The sequence below is a fragment of the Vipera ursinii genome, assembly GCF_947247035.1.
Source record: "Vipera ursinii genome assembly, chromosome: 1".
In the NCBI taxonomy this organism is placed as follows: domain Eukaryota; kingdom Metazoa; phylum Chordata; class Lepidosauria; order Squamata; family Viperidae; genus Vipera; species Vipera ursinii.
In genome coordinates, this window is record NC_139512.1 from 67,905,039 (window position 1) to 67,922,113 (window position 17,075).

At 38.3% G+C, this 17,075-nt stretch overlaps 1 protein-coding gene across 1 annotated transcript in view; it reads right to left on the minus strand.

Annotated features, from left to right (window-relative positions):
* Positions 1 to 17,075, minus strand: part of LOC310632453 (cytosolic phospholipase A2 epsilon-like) — a gene marked incomplete at both ends in the record, with an annotated part of 57,724 nt that overhangs the window by 23,017 nt on the left and 17,632 nt on the right. Inside the window, 4 exons of the mRNA XM_083349674.1 lie at positions 174 to 237; positions 2,991 to 3,033; positions 13,399 to 13,439; positions 15,805 to 15,936. Coding sequence (XP_083205800.1) covers positions 174 to 237; positions 2,991 to 3,033; positions 13,399 to 13,439; positions 15,805 to 15,936 — 280 coding nt within the window. The remainder of the gene's footprint in view (positions 1 to 173; positions 238 to 2,990; positions 3,034 to 13,398; positions 13,440 to 15,804; positions 15,937 to 17,075) is intronic.

Below are 17,075 nucleotides of genomic sequence, written 5' to 3' on the forward strand. Positions count from 1 at the left end.
AACATGCAATACAGTTCTGAATGCATCCATTAAAGGCTGAAATAATTAAAGGATTATTTTCACTTATTTATTTATTAAATGTATATGCCACCCATCTCGCATAGCATTTTAGTCTGCCTAGTTCTAACACAGAGCAACACAGGCAAAATCAATTTATAATGCAATGACCTCACTTGTGAATTGTTGCTTCAGTTTCTCAATATCCACTCTGACTTCCAGACGTGAAACTTCACGTGACTGTAAGAGCAATGAATATCAGTTACACAAAGATTCATTGGTCAAAAACACTATTTTCTTATTCAAACTAATACAAGAATCTTTCCTCTACCTATTAAGTTTATATTTGGTGTTTTTCTAACTTTCCAGCTACTCTCTCTTTCTCCCAAAATTTCTATTGATTTTTGCTCCTCCAATTTCCTTCTCCATTCTTCTATTTCTCTCAACCAATTGGAACTGGAGATTCATGCCTATATAGATCAGTTCATATGACCCACATATATGTGAGTAATAATGGATTTACTTCAAAAATATGTTACTACCATCAGAAACTTCAAGTCATTGCACGCATGACACTTCTATAGTGATCTATAGATAGAGCCTCCTCCAGGCTGTAAAAATTTGAGCAACTACCAGCTAGCAGCAAAGAATTCGGGATTTTATTTCTCTTTGCTGCCATCTAGTGTTCGTCCAGATTTTTCAGCCTAGATATGGTATGCCCATGCTCCTCAGAACCTGTAAATCAGTTGGTAACATTGCATGTTCCTAAGCTTTATGATAATAGAAGCTATCTCATGATTCCTGAGATTTAATACTATCTGATTATATATCTTGGGCACAGGAGCCTGTTTTATACCAGGTCATAGTATTTGTTCTTCTACTCTTATATTGCCTATTCTGATTGGCAATGGCTGTCTCCATGATCTTTCATCTCCATATCACTTGCTACCTTAAGTGGAGATACTGTTAGGCCCAAGCCTAAAGAGGACACCGCAAGATTCATTCAAGTCCAGTTCTTTATTTGTTTAGACCTAATAGACAAAATCTCGCCATACTAAAGCTATAACCTTCTAGCCTAATAGACATGCCCTGGGAGATTCTAGGGTGCGGTTACCCTGAACATTTTTTTCTCCCTCCATTGTCCAGTTCAGGATTATGCAGTCTCTTATTTGGGGCCCCTTCCTTTCTGGATTGTACTGCCTCATTCCTAAGAAACCACAGAGGTATTGCCAACATTTCCCACACTCCTCCAACTGGACATTCCATCACAGATGCTATGGTTTTGACATGAGGTCTTTGGTATGCAAAACTTGTATTATGCTATTGAGATATGGTTCTATCACAAGACAATATTTATACTGAACTGTATGTTATGACTAAAGCTGCTGGACACACATCCACAATAGATGCTTGATGAGTTGGAGTAAACTGCCTGATTCATTAATTTAAAAAAATATCCTACTTTTTTTAAAAAAAAACAACAACAACCATGAATATCCAATCCATAGCAGTGTTTGTAACACACAAGATTAAGTGTGTGACCTCCATCTCTCATTACTTTTCTCATTAGTCCAATAATTTCTAAGTTGTAATGAGAACTAAATAGCCATAATTATAATCTTATTCTGAGTCACATTATTTCTGTCATGTACGTTTTCAATGATAGTTGGGAAGAAAAGAAACTAATCACCTGAAGATGGGATGATCAATAAAGGAGGAGGAGATGGAGACTTGTAAAAAGAGTGATGTGCTCAATCTTACTGATACTATGAAGATGTTGTGTGCTGAAAGGAATACAGTTAGCATTTAGTTACTTTAACTAAATGGCCCCTAAATGGTCTCTGTGATGTATTTTGCTAACGGACAAGCTAAGGTACCATTTTGCAGGGTACAGACTAATGAGGATGAAATCATTGTGATGGATCAAAGAAGAGAGAATCTATGGCTATGGGGATTCTCTCCTGCTTAAGCCCCCACCATCAGTATGAGATTAAATGTGATTAATCTTGGATTCAGGAAATTCCACCTAATTTTATGAGTGAATTAGATATGATGCAGGGTTTTGTTTTTCCTATAAATTTTATTGCTATAATTAAGGGTACATGAGACATTTTAAACTCAGACTGATTCACAATCCACAAAAAAGACTATCTGTATTACCCCAATTCCAGAAGTATTGTGGGATTGCAGCTATGCTGTTTCAAGATCAGAACAGAGTTGGAAAGGTTTGAACAATCCATTTTAAATTAAAAATGTTTTTGCACATTTGCTTCATACCCTTCGTTAGAATGTTCATTTTCTTTATCACCATCCTGAGTCCATTCCAAATGTTTTTAAACCTTGCCTTCCCATTAAGGAAGCCTACTATGGGTTCCAGTTCATTGCAAAGGTTGGCATGCAAGTTTTACCCCCAGATGACAATGTTCCATACCCAGAGTATTGGTACACTACTACACTTTTCTTCGCCCCAGACCACAGGTCTGCAACCCGCGGCTCCAGAGCCACATGCAGCTCTTTCAGCCATCTCCCGCGGCTCCCAGTCCTCTGCCATGTGCAGTCCAAAAAAAAAAAAAAGGCGGGACTAAAAAATTTCAACCAATCAATTCAAATATGCAGGGTAGGTGCATATTTTGCCTTGGCTCCACTCTTCAATCAAACCCTGTTCTGCGCATGTGTGCATGTACGCGCATGCGCACACATTTTTTTGCGGCTCCCAGTTTTTCCTTTTGTGAGGGAACCGGTTCCGAGTGGCTCTTTCACTGTTTCAGGTTGCTGACCCCTGCCCCAGACAGTGGGGTGTGCTGGAGAAACAGATAGCTATGGGTTGCCTAATGACTAGGTCCTTGTTCTAAGCCATGCCAAATCTATATCAGCTGCAGTTCATACAACATTGTTGCAATTGCTAAACAATCCTTTCATTTCTGTTTGCTCTCTAATGGGTGCTGTGGATTCAATTACTTTAGAAAATATCTTTAAAAATAAATCACAATTACCACCAATACTCCATTTGTAATGATGTTTTCAGGATGATCTGGGCTACAAAACAAAATCAAAGAACATAGTGTTATAATCTGTGTTTTTTTTAATTTTCTACAGAAAAACAAAATCCAGTTGCCTTTTGAAAAAGCACCTTTGGGACAACCATGACCTGGATGACTGAGCATTTCCATAGATATAAATTCTGTATGGCTCATTGAGATACAAATTCCTTTATGCACAGATTTTCTTTCACTCCAAACTTAATCATCATTTGCAATCCCTTTTGACATATGAGAAATTGAAATGGAAAGATAGAGAATATTACCATATATTAGATTATATTGGCTTGGATGTATTTGATTGTCAAGTTAATGTGAACCATCACTTACATCATAATGGTACAACTATCCATTATTTGAGACCATACAGCTTCTAAAACTGAATATTAAGCTACAAATGTTACTGGTGGCTCATCTAGTGTTAACTCACAATTCTCAATATCCAAGAACGTACCAAGGAGTACCTTTTAGAGAATTACTTGAACTACTTAGTAGAGTAGAAATGCAGAGTGTTAGTCAAACATATTAAGAAGTGCTACTGAAATTAGAATCCACATTAATATGCTACTGTAACTTTGGATGCAAATTAGTGTAGCTTGCATTCCACAATGTTTTTCAACATACTCTGATTTAATGTTTGTATTCCACCTTTCTTACTCTGGTGTATGACTGTAATAAAGATTTGGTTGATTTAATGCAAACTTCCATTGTTATAATTATTTTCTATGTTACAAACTTTGGTGATACCTCTGATTCTGTTCTAAAAGATTTTCTAACTACTTGGAACAAATTTTAAAAATGATTTTAAAATAGTCATTTGGCTAACAGAATACTACGAGATGCTGCTGTTGGGAAACATCACCATAAATAAGTTAAATATAAGTACAGGTAGTCCTTTACTTACAACAGTTTGTATAGTGGCTGTTCGAATATACAACGGCACGGAAAAAAATGACTGATGACCATTTTCCACACTGCAGCATCCCCCATTGTCATGCAATTTACATTCAGATGCTTGACAACTGACTCACATTTATGACAGTTGCAGTGTCATGTGGTCACGTGATCACTGTGGTAGGATTTAGATATGTGAACGACCGGTTCTCTGTGTGGATGCCACTTCTGGAAGTCCATTCTGGACCGGGGCAACAAAAAATTAGCTACCGGTTCTGCCCAAGTGGGGCGAACTGGCTGAATCCCACCACTGCGTGATCACCTTTTGCAACCTTCTGACACGCAAAGTCAATGGGGTAATCGTAGTGATTTATGCTGGCTGGAGAGGAAAGGCTTGCAAGGAATCAAAATAGGCATGATTTCCTCTTAGTGCCACCAGCTCTAGCTTTACACTAGTCTTACACTGGTAGAGTCAAGAAGAAATCACATCTCTTTTGCTTCCATGGCAATCTTTTCCTCCCCAGCTAGGGTAAATCACTACCCATTTAGACTAGCTGGGGAGGAAAGGCTTGCAAAGAAACCAAAATAGGTGTGATTACTTCTTAGTGCCACTAGCTTTAAGCTAGTGATGGGAGAGCTAAAAGGAAATCGTATTGGTTTATGCTGGCTGGAAAGGAAAAGATTGCAATGGAAGCCAAAGTGACAGGATTTCTTGATTGTGCTACCTGGACCAGCAAGGGAGTGGCCTTCTCTGCCCTGACTTCCTGAGCTCATCAAAAGGTAAGTGAGTGAATAGTGGTGGGGGAGTGGGGAGAAGTGCATGGAACCCAGCATGTTGTCAAAAGAGGCCCTGGACAGACAGGATGGGAGGGAAAAAGGTAGGTAGGTGTGCTGCAGCATCTCTGCAGTCAGTCATAAGAGCAAATAACTGAAATGAAATGAAATGAACCTTTATTGTCAAAGTACAACTATGTGTACATTGACATTAGCTGAGCCTTTGAGTGCTGCAAAGTTTGTAACTCTGGAATGGATTGATATTTAGATTTTAGGCTGTGCGTTGTAACTTCAAATGTTCGTTAAATGGCCTGTCGTACGTCAAGGATTACCTGTATTGTTTTTTTTAAAGAATTTTAAATTTTCATTCATGATCCTCTGAAATAGGTTGGACTAACAGAGAGTGACTGGCCCCAAATCATCCAGTAAGCTTCATTACATTTTTTGTAAATAATAATAATAACAACAACAACAACAACCTTAGTGCCATTATCAACATTATCAATAGTCAAGCTTCCTGACTCTTAAGAAACTGCATCCCCACTTTTGAATAAGGATTGGGAAGGGGTGTGTTTTTTTTTCACTGTACTTGTTGAAAATCTGTTAGAGAAAGCTTACATTTTCCAGATCTCAGAGGCCCTGATTGTTTTTGCATAACACATATTTTTTAAAAAGGATAAACCACACAATTTCATTTTTATTGATTTTATTTATACCTTACAATTTTACTTGCATGAATAATCAAGGTGGCTTATAAAATGCAATCAAAAATAGCACTAGCTAACTATTTAACGTTGACTTCACGTTCAGATGTAGTCGTAAATGCATACAGAGTGAGTTTCATTGTTTTCAAAACTAGTTAGTCTTCTTCTGCTTCAGATTCCCAGACTAAAGAAACATAAGCATCTCGCAAAAGACATAATAAAAATATATTTGCATTATTTCATTTGAACGTTTTTAGCTTTCAATACAACATGGCCTAAAGCAGGAGTCCCCAATCCCTGGGCTGTGGCCCATTACCAGGCTATGGCCTGTTTAGAAACAGACTATGCAAGTGGTGCGTGTGCACACTTACACACGAAGCTCCATTGGGCAAGCAGTGGGCACGTGCACCTGTCACTCACAGAAATGGAGCTGAGTGTAGAAGCTGGCGCACCCACTGCTTACACATTCACTATCCCCCTACACTGTCGCTGCCACCAGCCCACAAAGCCATGAAGGTTGGGAACCCATGGCCTAAAGCCTCTCTTAACAATTCCTCCTCTTCTTCTTTAAACAGGCTTCTGTTTGTGTCCTCTAAGCTTGTTTGCTTACAGACATTTCATTACCCAACTTGGTAACATCAACAATGTGAAGTTTCAATTTCTTACTTAGTGAAGCAAGTGAGAAACAGAACTTCTGATTGTTCAATAGTACTAAGTTCTATTGGCCATTTGGTTTTTATTGCTTTTGTCACATATACAGTAAGTCCCTCATAATATTTTTCATGATCGATGCCACTATAGAATGCTAAAAATCCCAGTTACCTTTATTAATTAAAACTAAAAATCCCGGTTTAGTCCAGTAAATTGAACTTGCCACTTTGGTCCAGTTTTGAGCTCTCTTTCTTTTTAAAAAAGGCAACATTTCATACCAACTGCAACAAGCAATGTTTAAATATATTAAGCCGTTGTAGTATGTTGGATATCACAGAATGGGCTCCGACTTAGTCCTGTGCAAATATGCTACCCAATTAGTGAAATTTAAGTAGTGCAGACTGAAAATAATTCCATTGTTATGCTTCTCTTGTACTGAGCGGAGCATACCTTTAGTTTGTGGGACTAATTTTACCTTTGAAGTGGAGGGGGTGCATGGTTAAGGTGCTGGGCTTGTGAACTGGAAGGTTAGCAGTTTGAGACCCAAGCACCTAGAGATGGGTTGAGCTCCCATTTTTGTCCCACCTCCTGCCAACCTAGCAGCTTGAAAACATGCAAATGCAAGTAGATAAATAGCTATCACTTCAGTGAAAAGGTAACAGTGTTCCATGTGCCTTTGGCATATAGTTATGCTGCCACATGATCACAGAAGCATCTTTGGACAATGCTGGCTCCCTCAGCGAAGAATCAGAGATGAGCACTGCCCCCTAGAATCAGACATGACTGGACAGGGGAAACTTTTACAGTTACCTTTTATTTTACCTTTGATCATATTTTTGCTATGTTAGAGACAGAGTCATGTTAAAAGCATTAGCTTAGGAAGAAAGATATCAATTTGGAATGTCTCTGAACTAATGTTCCTTCCCTAAGGACCTGGCACCAACAGCAGGGTTTACATACAAGCCAATCTCTATCTGGGTGGTAGCCACTATTGTTAGAAATATTACATAAAAAATCTTCTCTCTAACTCCTTACAAATAAAATGTTAGGAAACAAAAAAGAAAAGTTCTAAACAACATTGCTCCTTGCTTTTACTTGTAGTGGGGCTTTGTTTGTATTGGGGAACCTTCAAAAGCCCCACATAGTCCAGTGTTTCATTTGTAGAACAAGCTACTTGCACAAATTGATCTGGAGAAAAGATATTTTATATTGTTCTACTATTTCTCTGCCTGGAATACTGTACTGGCGCCCATTTTTTCTTTAACATGCAATCCATTATTTCATAATGCTGCATAATAATGATCTCATGTGCTCACTCAAAGGCTTCTTTAAAATGTTTTTATTTATTTCAAAGTCTCTTATTTCAAAAGTTTTGTTTTCCTAGAATGCAAACAATATAATCAGCAGTATTTCCCTACTGGCATCCAAAGAATTGTAGAGAGATTAAAGATTCCATCTTAGTTTATGTCTACTTTTCACAAGGAGGCTCAGCTTTTGATTCATAGGACCATAGAGTTGGAAAGGATCTAAGAGGTCATCAGATCCAAGCTCCTGCATACTTCAGGATTCACTACATTATCCCTACCAGATGACATTTTTGTTCCTCTTCTCGTTTACAATTCTTTTTTTTTCCAATGAACATCATTGTGCCAGAAATATATGTCAGCAATTACTTTGAGTTCTTGTGAGCTTGTGTTTGCATCATTATCAGTAATAGTAATCTGTCAACATCTTTTTCAACTGTTCTAAAATTTTCTAAGCAATGATTCTTTTCTTTTGTATTATATCACTGGAAATTGAAGCTTAATGGTTAGAGTTCCTGGTGAGCAATCTGGTTTTCCTTCAAATAGTATTGAGTAATGTGTTCTTCTTGTGATCCAAGGTATTTTCAATAATTTTCCCAATCAATCAATCAATCGATCAAAGGCATCAGTTTTTCAGACTTTTTGATGGTCAGTTTTCATAAGGGTAGCGTACAGGTGGGAAGACCACAGCCTTGACAATATGTACCTTCAGTGACAGTATGATGTGTGTTGTGTCTCTACATGTTAATATTACACAGTATATAATGTATCTCTGTCTACTAATATTTTCCTAGAGTTCTCATAGTTTTTCTCCCAAGGAACAGACATCTCTTTAATTCATTACTACAGTCACTATGCCTATGAATTCAATGAAGATAAAAGTCTATCACTACTACAAATTCTTCTCTGCCTACTTGCACTGAGTAAGTCTTGCCTATTGACATAATCTTGTTTTGTTTTAAATTTGGATCAATGCAATGCTCAATGTAACATGAATAATGGGCCATTGTTCTACATGGTATTGATTGGATATCTTATTCCAGTTTGTTCCAATTCATCTATTTTGTGCTATAGCATTAATTTTTTTCCTGTATCTTGTTGCCATAGGAAATAGAAATTTTTTTTTAAAAAAAAAACCCTATGCCTTATCATAGTTTCTTCATCATCAACATTAAATCAACGTTGAAAACCCTGTTTAAATGTATGTGTTTTGTGGCTTTTAAAAAATAGCAAAGACATTAATCTTATTAATCTTATTAATCTAGCAGGTATCACAATCCAGAGACCAGGATGATTCTAGAGAAGGCTTTGTTTTGATTCACTGTAAGATGAAATTATGGAAACTATGCACCAGCTGCCTCATATGATGTTAATGTTTGAGTAGTATTTTTTTATTTTTGCTCTAGCATATGTTGCTATTTTTTCACAATAATCCTAATTCTCCAATAACTATGAGGCTCAAGCTTGAATTACATGGAGTCCCTTGGTGGTCTCTGAGCTTCGCTGTTTGCTTGTAGAGGTTTCATTACTTGACTAAGTAACATGGTCAGTGCACATGTTAGCTAATCATGTCTGCATGACTGCAAGAAACAACCAACTCAGAGACCACCAAGGACTCCACAATGTTAATTGTCTGTCAGGTAGGCTAGGTGGAGTATAACTGATCACAGTCACTCGGTGTTTATACATAGTAGTGGCTAGAGTTGATTTTGAGTCTCACCACTCCCAATTTACCACCCTAATCATAAAACAACAAAGATAAATTAATTGCATTCCTAAAAACATTCTCAAGTATTCTGAAGTAAACACCTACATCATGAAAATGAAGAATACAAAGAATACATCTGACACATATCCTCACATCAGAAACTGTGCAAATAACCGCATGAGAACATGGGACAATAGTGATTTTTTTTTACATTTTGATTTAGCACTTACAATTTTTTTACATTTATTCTACTGTTTAGTAGAATAAATGTAAAAAAATTGTAAGTGCTAAATCAAAATGTAAAAAAAATCAATCCCATTTATTTAATAAAAACAAAACAATGTACAATATATTTTTATGGTTTTTTATCGGCTTTTAATATATATATTTATTCCTCTACACATTTTATTTACAATTTTCTCTAGCTGTCTTCTTTACTGCAGTTGTCTTGATGATGTCTAGAAATACAACTTCAAATCTGTTGGAAAGCAAGAAAGAAATATAAATATATTGCTATTCACATCAGAGCATCTGAAGTATCTTGAGTTTGTTCAATATATATGGTTCCTAAAAACTCATGTCCCAAAATATTTCCTCTTTCATCACCAGCAGAAGATGGTAATTGCAGAAACTTGTAATATCGGTCAGTATCGGTAGAAGGGGAGAAGTCCAGGAGACAGCATCTACTGTGTTCTCTCCTATTTAATATCCATACGAAGCTGCTGGGTGCGGTGATCTGGGATAATGCAACGTGCAAATGATATCTTGCTATATATTTCCACCCTGGGCCTATTAAGTGATGCCCTGGATGTCCTATATCCCAGTGTCTGAAGTATGTAGGGGCCTCGATGGGAAGCAATGGGATCTGACTCAATCCAAGCAAGAGGGGGTTTTAGTCTTTCTCAGAATAAAGCTCTTTTATCCTTGGTATTGGCTAGAGTAGCATTGCCCCAGACACACTCAGTGCCTAATCTAGGGATCCTCTTGGAATTGTGGCTCCTGTTTGAAGAACAGGTGGCAGTGGTGGCTAGGAGGGTGTTTGGACACCTTCAGGCTGTATGCCAGTAATGCTCATTTCTGGACGAAGCAGCTTTACTCACAGTCACTCATGCTTGCATGGCCCCTCGTTTGACTACTGCAATGTATAGAACTTCCCTTAAAGAGCATTCAGAAACTTCAGTTGATGCGAAATGTGGCTTCGCAAATAGTTAATGATGCCAGTTATATAACACATGCAATACCACTACTATAGGTATGTGTGAAAGTCAAGGTGCTAGTTGTTACTGTGAAGCCCTACATGGTTTGGGACCAGTTTGCCTAAGGGGAAATCTCTTCCCAATAATTTCTACCCATCGAATTTAGTCTAGTCTAGAAGATTGGGGATGCTGCAGGCCCTGTCAGCCAAGGAGCACTGGCTAGCAGGACCAGGAGGCATACTTTCTCAGCAGTAGCTCCTGCCCTATGAAACATTCTTCCGCTGAAGCTCAAGATGGTCCTGACCCTGTTAACCTTTGTAAAAATCTAGCTATGTGAGTCCTGAAATTTTGAGGGGCCCATTACCTGGTTGCACTGTTCGTGTAATAGAAATAGCACTTAGAAGTATATACACTCCATAGTGCTTTACAGCATTCTTTGGGCTGTTTATAATGTTAGCATATTGCCCCCAACAATCTGGGTCCTCATTTTACCAACCTCAGAAAGATGGAAAGCTGAGTCAACCCTGAGCCCTGTCAGGGTCAAATTCCAGGCTGTGGGCAGAGTTAGCCTGCCACACTGCATTCTAATTACTGTGCCACCAGGGCTCCTAATAATTGTTATAAGTCTTGGTTGCCTCTATGTATTATTTGTAAGTGTTTTTGTGTTTTATGGTTTTAATTGTTGTGATATTGTTCACTACCCAATTAGTTGGATTGAGATGGGTAGCAGCCATAGAAATTAAATAAATGAATAAATCATCAGGTAAAAAGTGTTAGTAAATAATATGTCAGCAGGGCACCTTCCTGTTTAGATATGCCTTAAACAGTATTTTTACATGCAAGCAATATAATATACCATTGTGTTTTCCAGGATCCAAAAGAAGGCCTTTAATCTCAGCTCCTTTCATCTCTTAAAATCCAGGAGGTTTAGGAATATCAATATTACGCAACCAATTCATCCAACGAGAACCTAATGCAAGAATGCCATCAGTAGGAGCCTCACGATTTCTTACAGCTCTAACAACAGGTCTGTTACGTGGTCTTTGAACCCTATGAAAACAGAAAGAGCATCAAGTATTGTTATTCATGAAATTCAACATATGAATATGTCAAAACCAAAGCACACTAGAGAACAATTGAAATAAAAATATAACTTACCTTCTCACTCATTGCCTGCAAGGGCTGATCTATACATGGAGCCTCTTGATTCATCTACGGATGTCTATCCTGAGAATTGCTGCTCCATGTGGTTAGAACCAGTCCATTAGCTTGAGTGGTATTGTCACATTCATGTTTACCAAGTTCAAAACATGAATTTTCCACTTGTTAATACTTAGCTTACAAACCACACAAAACGATTCTAACTGAGAAAGTTTCCAGACACACACAAAATAATAAGTATTCACTGGAGATGTGAAAAATGCTGGAAAGCCAAACACCAAAGAGTTTTTCATGTTGCTGTGTTTTTTATGTGCTTTGTGACTGGTAATTTCCTAAGGTCCCTATTGATTTTATAATGTTTCCTTCAAGACAATCTTGATTCCTGGTGATTGTGTAGACATATTCATGTTGTTTTCTTGACAACAATGTGGAAGTAATTTTCCACTGCTTTCTTCTGGGATGTTTTTCCAACTTCCAGGTTTGGATGGTCTTCAAGTCTGGGGTTTCATGGTTGTTTCCCATCCAAACATTAATCAAGTCCAACCCAACTTAACTTTTTCAAGGTGCACCAAGATCAGATAGATCTTCTGACTTCTTGTTCTTGCCATTGGATTGTTCCAAATGTATGAAGGAATAATCATTGCTTCCATTGCCATTGCCATGAGTTAAGATTTAACTGAAAGGAAGTAGTATGATTTGGAGCCAGTGCTATGGAAATGGGGAGGAGCTTTAGGAGTAGCATGTGAATATAGCATATGATACTTGGCCAGTAACTCTTTTAGTGATGTGTCAGGAATACATTTTTTTTTCAAATTTGAAAAAGAACTTGGAGAAACAAGAATTATTTTCTGGTTTCCTAGTTATTTTTAGATGTGAAAAATAATCTACTGAATCGAAAGTGAATTGAGGTGAGTTCAGCTATCAGTTGATTCACAGACCATGTCAGTAATTACTAGCAAAGAGGTTGTCCACCCAAAGAAAGGAGTACAGCTACAATATTGCCTTTGAGGACACTTCCTCTTTATTCTCTTGTTCCCTCACCCAGCAATGAAACCAATTAAGTACTCTTTTGTTCATTGGTTGACTAATGCATGCAAAGCCTTTTTAAATTTTTTTACTGACGTTCTCCAAGTCCAGAATTTTGCACAACACAAAAGTATGAAAGTACATATGTCAAGGAAGCTGCACATAATCACCTAATTAATTGTATAATTAACTGTACATTGAATTTCTAAAAGTTTATTCAGACACAACTTTTGGAATCATGTAACTGATTTTTAGTCCATGCATCAGCTGTCTTCGATTCTCTACTCCTTACTGTCTAGTTATCTGTATATTGCGCTACCTATAACCTCTGCACATTCATTTGGCACAAGCAACTGACTTGGGTTTCCTTGGTCATAATTTTCATGGTACACAACTTCCGTTCTACACTGATGTTTAACTATATTTCTAGAGTCAGTTTCTTTTGCATTTTCTCTTGACCGTGTTTGTTGTCTGTGTCTGCCTGAGAAGTCTGTTTGCTTGTGCACTTCCTAATTAAAGCACCATGCATCAAAAGGCTGTTCCTCTATGTAGCATGATTTCAGTTGCTAGGTGTTATAGCATGCCTTTTGAGAGATTGACAGGATAATTTACTACAGAGGCCCCCAACCTTTTGGGCACCAAGGACCGGTTCTGCGCAAAAAGATTTTTCCGCAAACCAGAGGGGGCATGGTTTCGTGTGCTGCCTGCATCCAGCAAATTCACTTGTTTGCACGGCCCAGTTGCTGGTATGCCAAGGACCAGTGCCAGTCCACAGACCAGGGGTTGGGGACCCTTGATTTACTAGATTACAGAAATTTCTCTATCCTTTATGCAGAATGATGAACCTATGCATACCAATTAGTTTTTCTAGTCATTATAATTTCTCTATAGCGCCTTACAGCTTCTAAGAGTTTTACTACATATAGCTTTAAAGGTTGTACTCACATGCTTTGCAACTTGAATTCAACTTCCAGCTCTTCTTCTGTCTATAAAAAAGTAGGAAAAAGAAAGATTCTCAATGAAAAACAATTTTCCTTTTCCAAATAATATTAATTTATTATAATGGCATTACGGGAGGCTATTGTACTTCTGAGAGTGCAGTGATATCTTTTGATTTCTTCTTCATATTAAGAAGATTCTAGAAGTTTAGTATTCATTCTGACATTGCTTGCTTTTCACTCTTGCTTGATAAAGAAAAGGGAGGAATTTTCACACAGCGGTAGGAGGACCTCGAGATTATTTAGGTTGGCACTGGTTTATCTGTGTATAGTTCCCAGGCTCTTGTTTACATTCCAGAGTTCTGTAAGTTTGAATGAGAAACAGATGCACCATCTAGCCAAAGTCAGGTCTGGCAATCTTGGTACCATGCAAACAAATTCATGAAGTTTTGGTATCTGGTTTCAATAAGATCCTGGTATTGCCCTTTGAGGTGTGACCTTTGACACAGAACTAGCCTTGGACACTCTGTGCCTTGGCCACATTGGAGTCTCTCCACTATTGTTTCACTGGGGCTTCCAAAAGCTGAAGGGAGGTTTGTTGTGATCTTGCTTAGTATATTACGCTTTTCTGTTTCTGGTTAAACCTGTCTGTTACAGTTGATAATAAAAGTTTAAAATCTCCTTACTTACTGCCAGTGCTTTTTTTGTAAAAGAAAAAGGTGCTGGAACTCACACATGTCATACAACCCTCCTTGACTACCCTATGAGGTTCTATCCAAAAAAGGTACCAGAACTCCGTTCTGAGTGTTCTATGAGAAAAAAAGCCCTACTTACTGCTATGTTTATCCTCTTTAGGTCCTCAAAGAACCAGTTGTCTGGCACTTGGCAATACACTTATTGCCACATTTTGCTAATCCTCTCACCTCCCATGTATGGCCCATATGGTGCCAAGGATTTGTATTTCTTCCCTTTTTTTCCTCCATTATCATTAGATAAGCATTTTAAGTCTTTAAAATTACCATTTTCTATTTTGATATCTTTGCCAGCACCATTTGGCTGTAGTAAGACTTTTTTTTGTATATTGTGCAGGTCAGAAGGCCAGCTGAGAAGATAACTTCAGGCCCCTTGCATCCTGGACACAAACTGTTTCAGCTCTTCCCTTGGGATGGTGCTATAGGATATTGCATGCTAAGACAACTAGACACAGGGACAGGTTTTTTCCCCCTCATGCCATCACTCTGAATACCTAATTCTCATGGTTCTATCTATCTAACATAGAGTATGGCTGTAGTATTATTTATTCCTTTTATAATCTTTTTTTAAAGGTAAAGGTAAAGGTTCCCCCGCACATGCGTGCTCTTCGTTTCCGACTCTAGGGGCCGGTGCTCATCTCCGTTTCAAAGCCGAAGAGCCAGCGCTTGTCCGAGGACGTCTCCGTGGTCATGTGGCCAGCATGACTAGACACCAAAGGCGCACGGAACGCTGTTACCTTCCCACCGTAGTGGTCCCTATTTTTCTACTTGCATTTTTACGTGCTTTCGAACTGCTAGGTTGGCAGAAGCTGGGACGAGTAACAGGCGCTCACTCTGTTACGCGGGATTTGACCCGCCAAACTGCTGAACTTCTGATCGACAAGCTCAGCGTCCTAACCCACTGAGCCACCGCGTCCCTTTTTACTTCCTCCTTTTTATTGGTATTATTATTATTTTGTCTGTTGCCTTGCAAGTACATTAAGTGCTAAGTGCAAGTGACACCAAGAGACATATTCCTTATGTGTCTAATCACACTTGGGCAAATAAAGTGTTCAATTCAATTCCTAATATATATATATATATATAATTTTGTCAATTTGTTGTGTATGAATCATAAAGTGATTTATCTGACTTATCATATTGTGAGAATTGAATAAATTGCAGTTAACTCATTAAATCATGGTTAGTAAACTGTGGCTTAGTTTATCATCTGAAAATATTACAATTTCTACATCAGTTCTATCATACTTAATCTTAACCTTTTGGGTTAAGGAAGGAACAATTTGATTAAGATTTGCAACAAAATCTGCAGTTATATTTGTTCTTAAAACACACTTGTTAAGTAAATCACTGCAGTTGATAAGTTAGTAATCTGGTTGTTAAGTGAATCTGGCTTCCCCATTTGCTTGTCAGAAGATCTCAAAAGGTGATCACATGATCCTGGGACACAGCAAAGGTCATAAATATGAAAAAGTTGCCAAGCATCTGAAATTTGACCATGTAATTATGGGGATGCTGCAAAGGTCATAACTATGAAAAATTGTCATGTCACATTTTTCAATGCTGTTGTAACTTTGAACGTTCACTAAACAAACTGTTGTAAGTTGAGGACTGCCTGTATTTGTTTCATTTTATATTTTTAACACCATTTCCCCACTTACTTCAGGATTTAATTTGAAGTTCACACGAGAAATTTTTCCTGTACGGAGTTTTCCAACATCAAAGAGAACTGTGTAAAGATGATCGTCTTTGGTATATTTATCTTCATCACAGAGCTTCAGGTGCAGAGTATTCTAATGATAATAGATTATTATTTAATACAATTTTAGTAAAAAATGAACAATTATACTCTATGTTGAAGCCTATAGAATGAGTTCAAAGAAACCTCCAAAAGAGAGATACAAATTGAAATCTGCATTATACCACTGATTCAGGTACAAAAATAAAATATATAAAATCACTTGGAAGAAAATATATTACTCATCCTTAAAATAAATCTGAAGATAAATAACATATGCCTCTCCAGATGTTCAGTTGCAACTTCCATCCTCCTTTACTATTGCCTATACCAGGGCTTTTCAACCAGTGGTATGGGTACCACCTGTGGCACATTGGCACCCGGCAGGTCGTACGCAACCATCCTAGAAAAGTGGCAGCAGGGGAGAGGAATGAGCTGAACCGGTGGCAACACTGCATAAGCCTGAGCGAGAGATGGCTGGAGCTTCAGGGCTGAGTGAAAGTGCCAAGAACAGTGCTGCTTCGGGACTGTCAGGGCTCAGCGGAAGTGCCAGGATCAGCGCCAGGCTTCAGCTGGAGCTCGGCACTGATCCTGGCACTTCTGCTGAGCCCAGAAGAAGTGCCGATCAGCTGGAATGTTGCAGCATCTCCAGGGTCTTGTGATTTACATACAGATGCTTGGCAACTGATTCATATTTATGACAGTCACAGTGTCCCAGGGTCATGTGAAGTGACCAAAACCTGCTGCAACCACCCAGCAGATGGGGGGAATAAACCAAACACACCCCACCCCACCCCCACTGCCAATCCTCAACAGAAATGCTCACAACAATGAAAACCTCAGACAGAAGGAAGAGCGCCACTGGGCAGGCAGGCAGGTGTCTTGCTCGGCTGTGGCTTGGGGGGCACTTTTTTCAGTGCCATTGTAACTTCAAACAGTCACTCAGCAAACTGTTGTAAGTCGAGCACTACCTGTACTTCATCACTTTTTTTTTTTGGTCATCAAGTTTTTGACACCTTGCTGGGCGACTGGTGGTACTTGGATGTTGTCATATCCTAAAAGTGGTACAATGAGTGAAAAGGTTGAAAAGCCCTGGCCTATACTGAGCAAAGTTGACGAGAATTGGAGCTCAACAATAACTGGTATCCTATCCCTAAATAGCTCTGGTCCTAGTTACAATCAGTAAAATTTTCT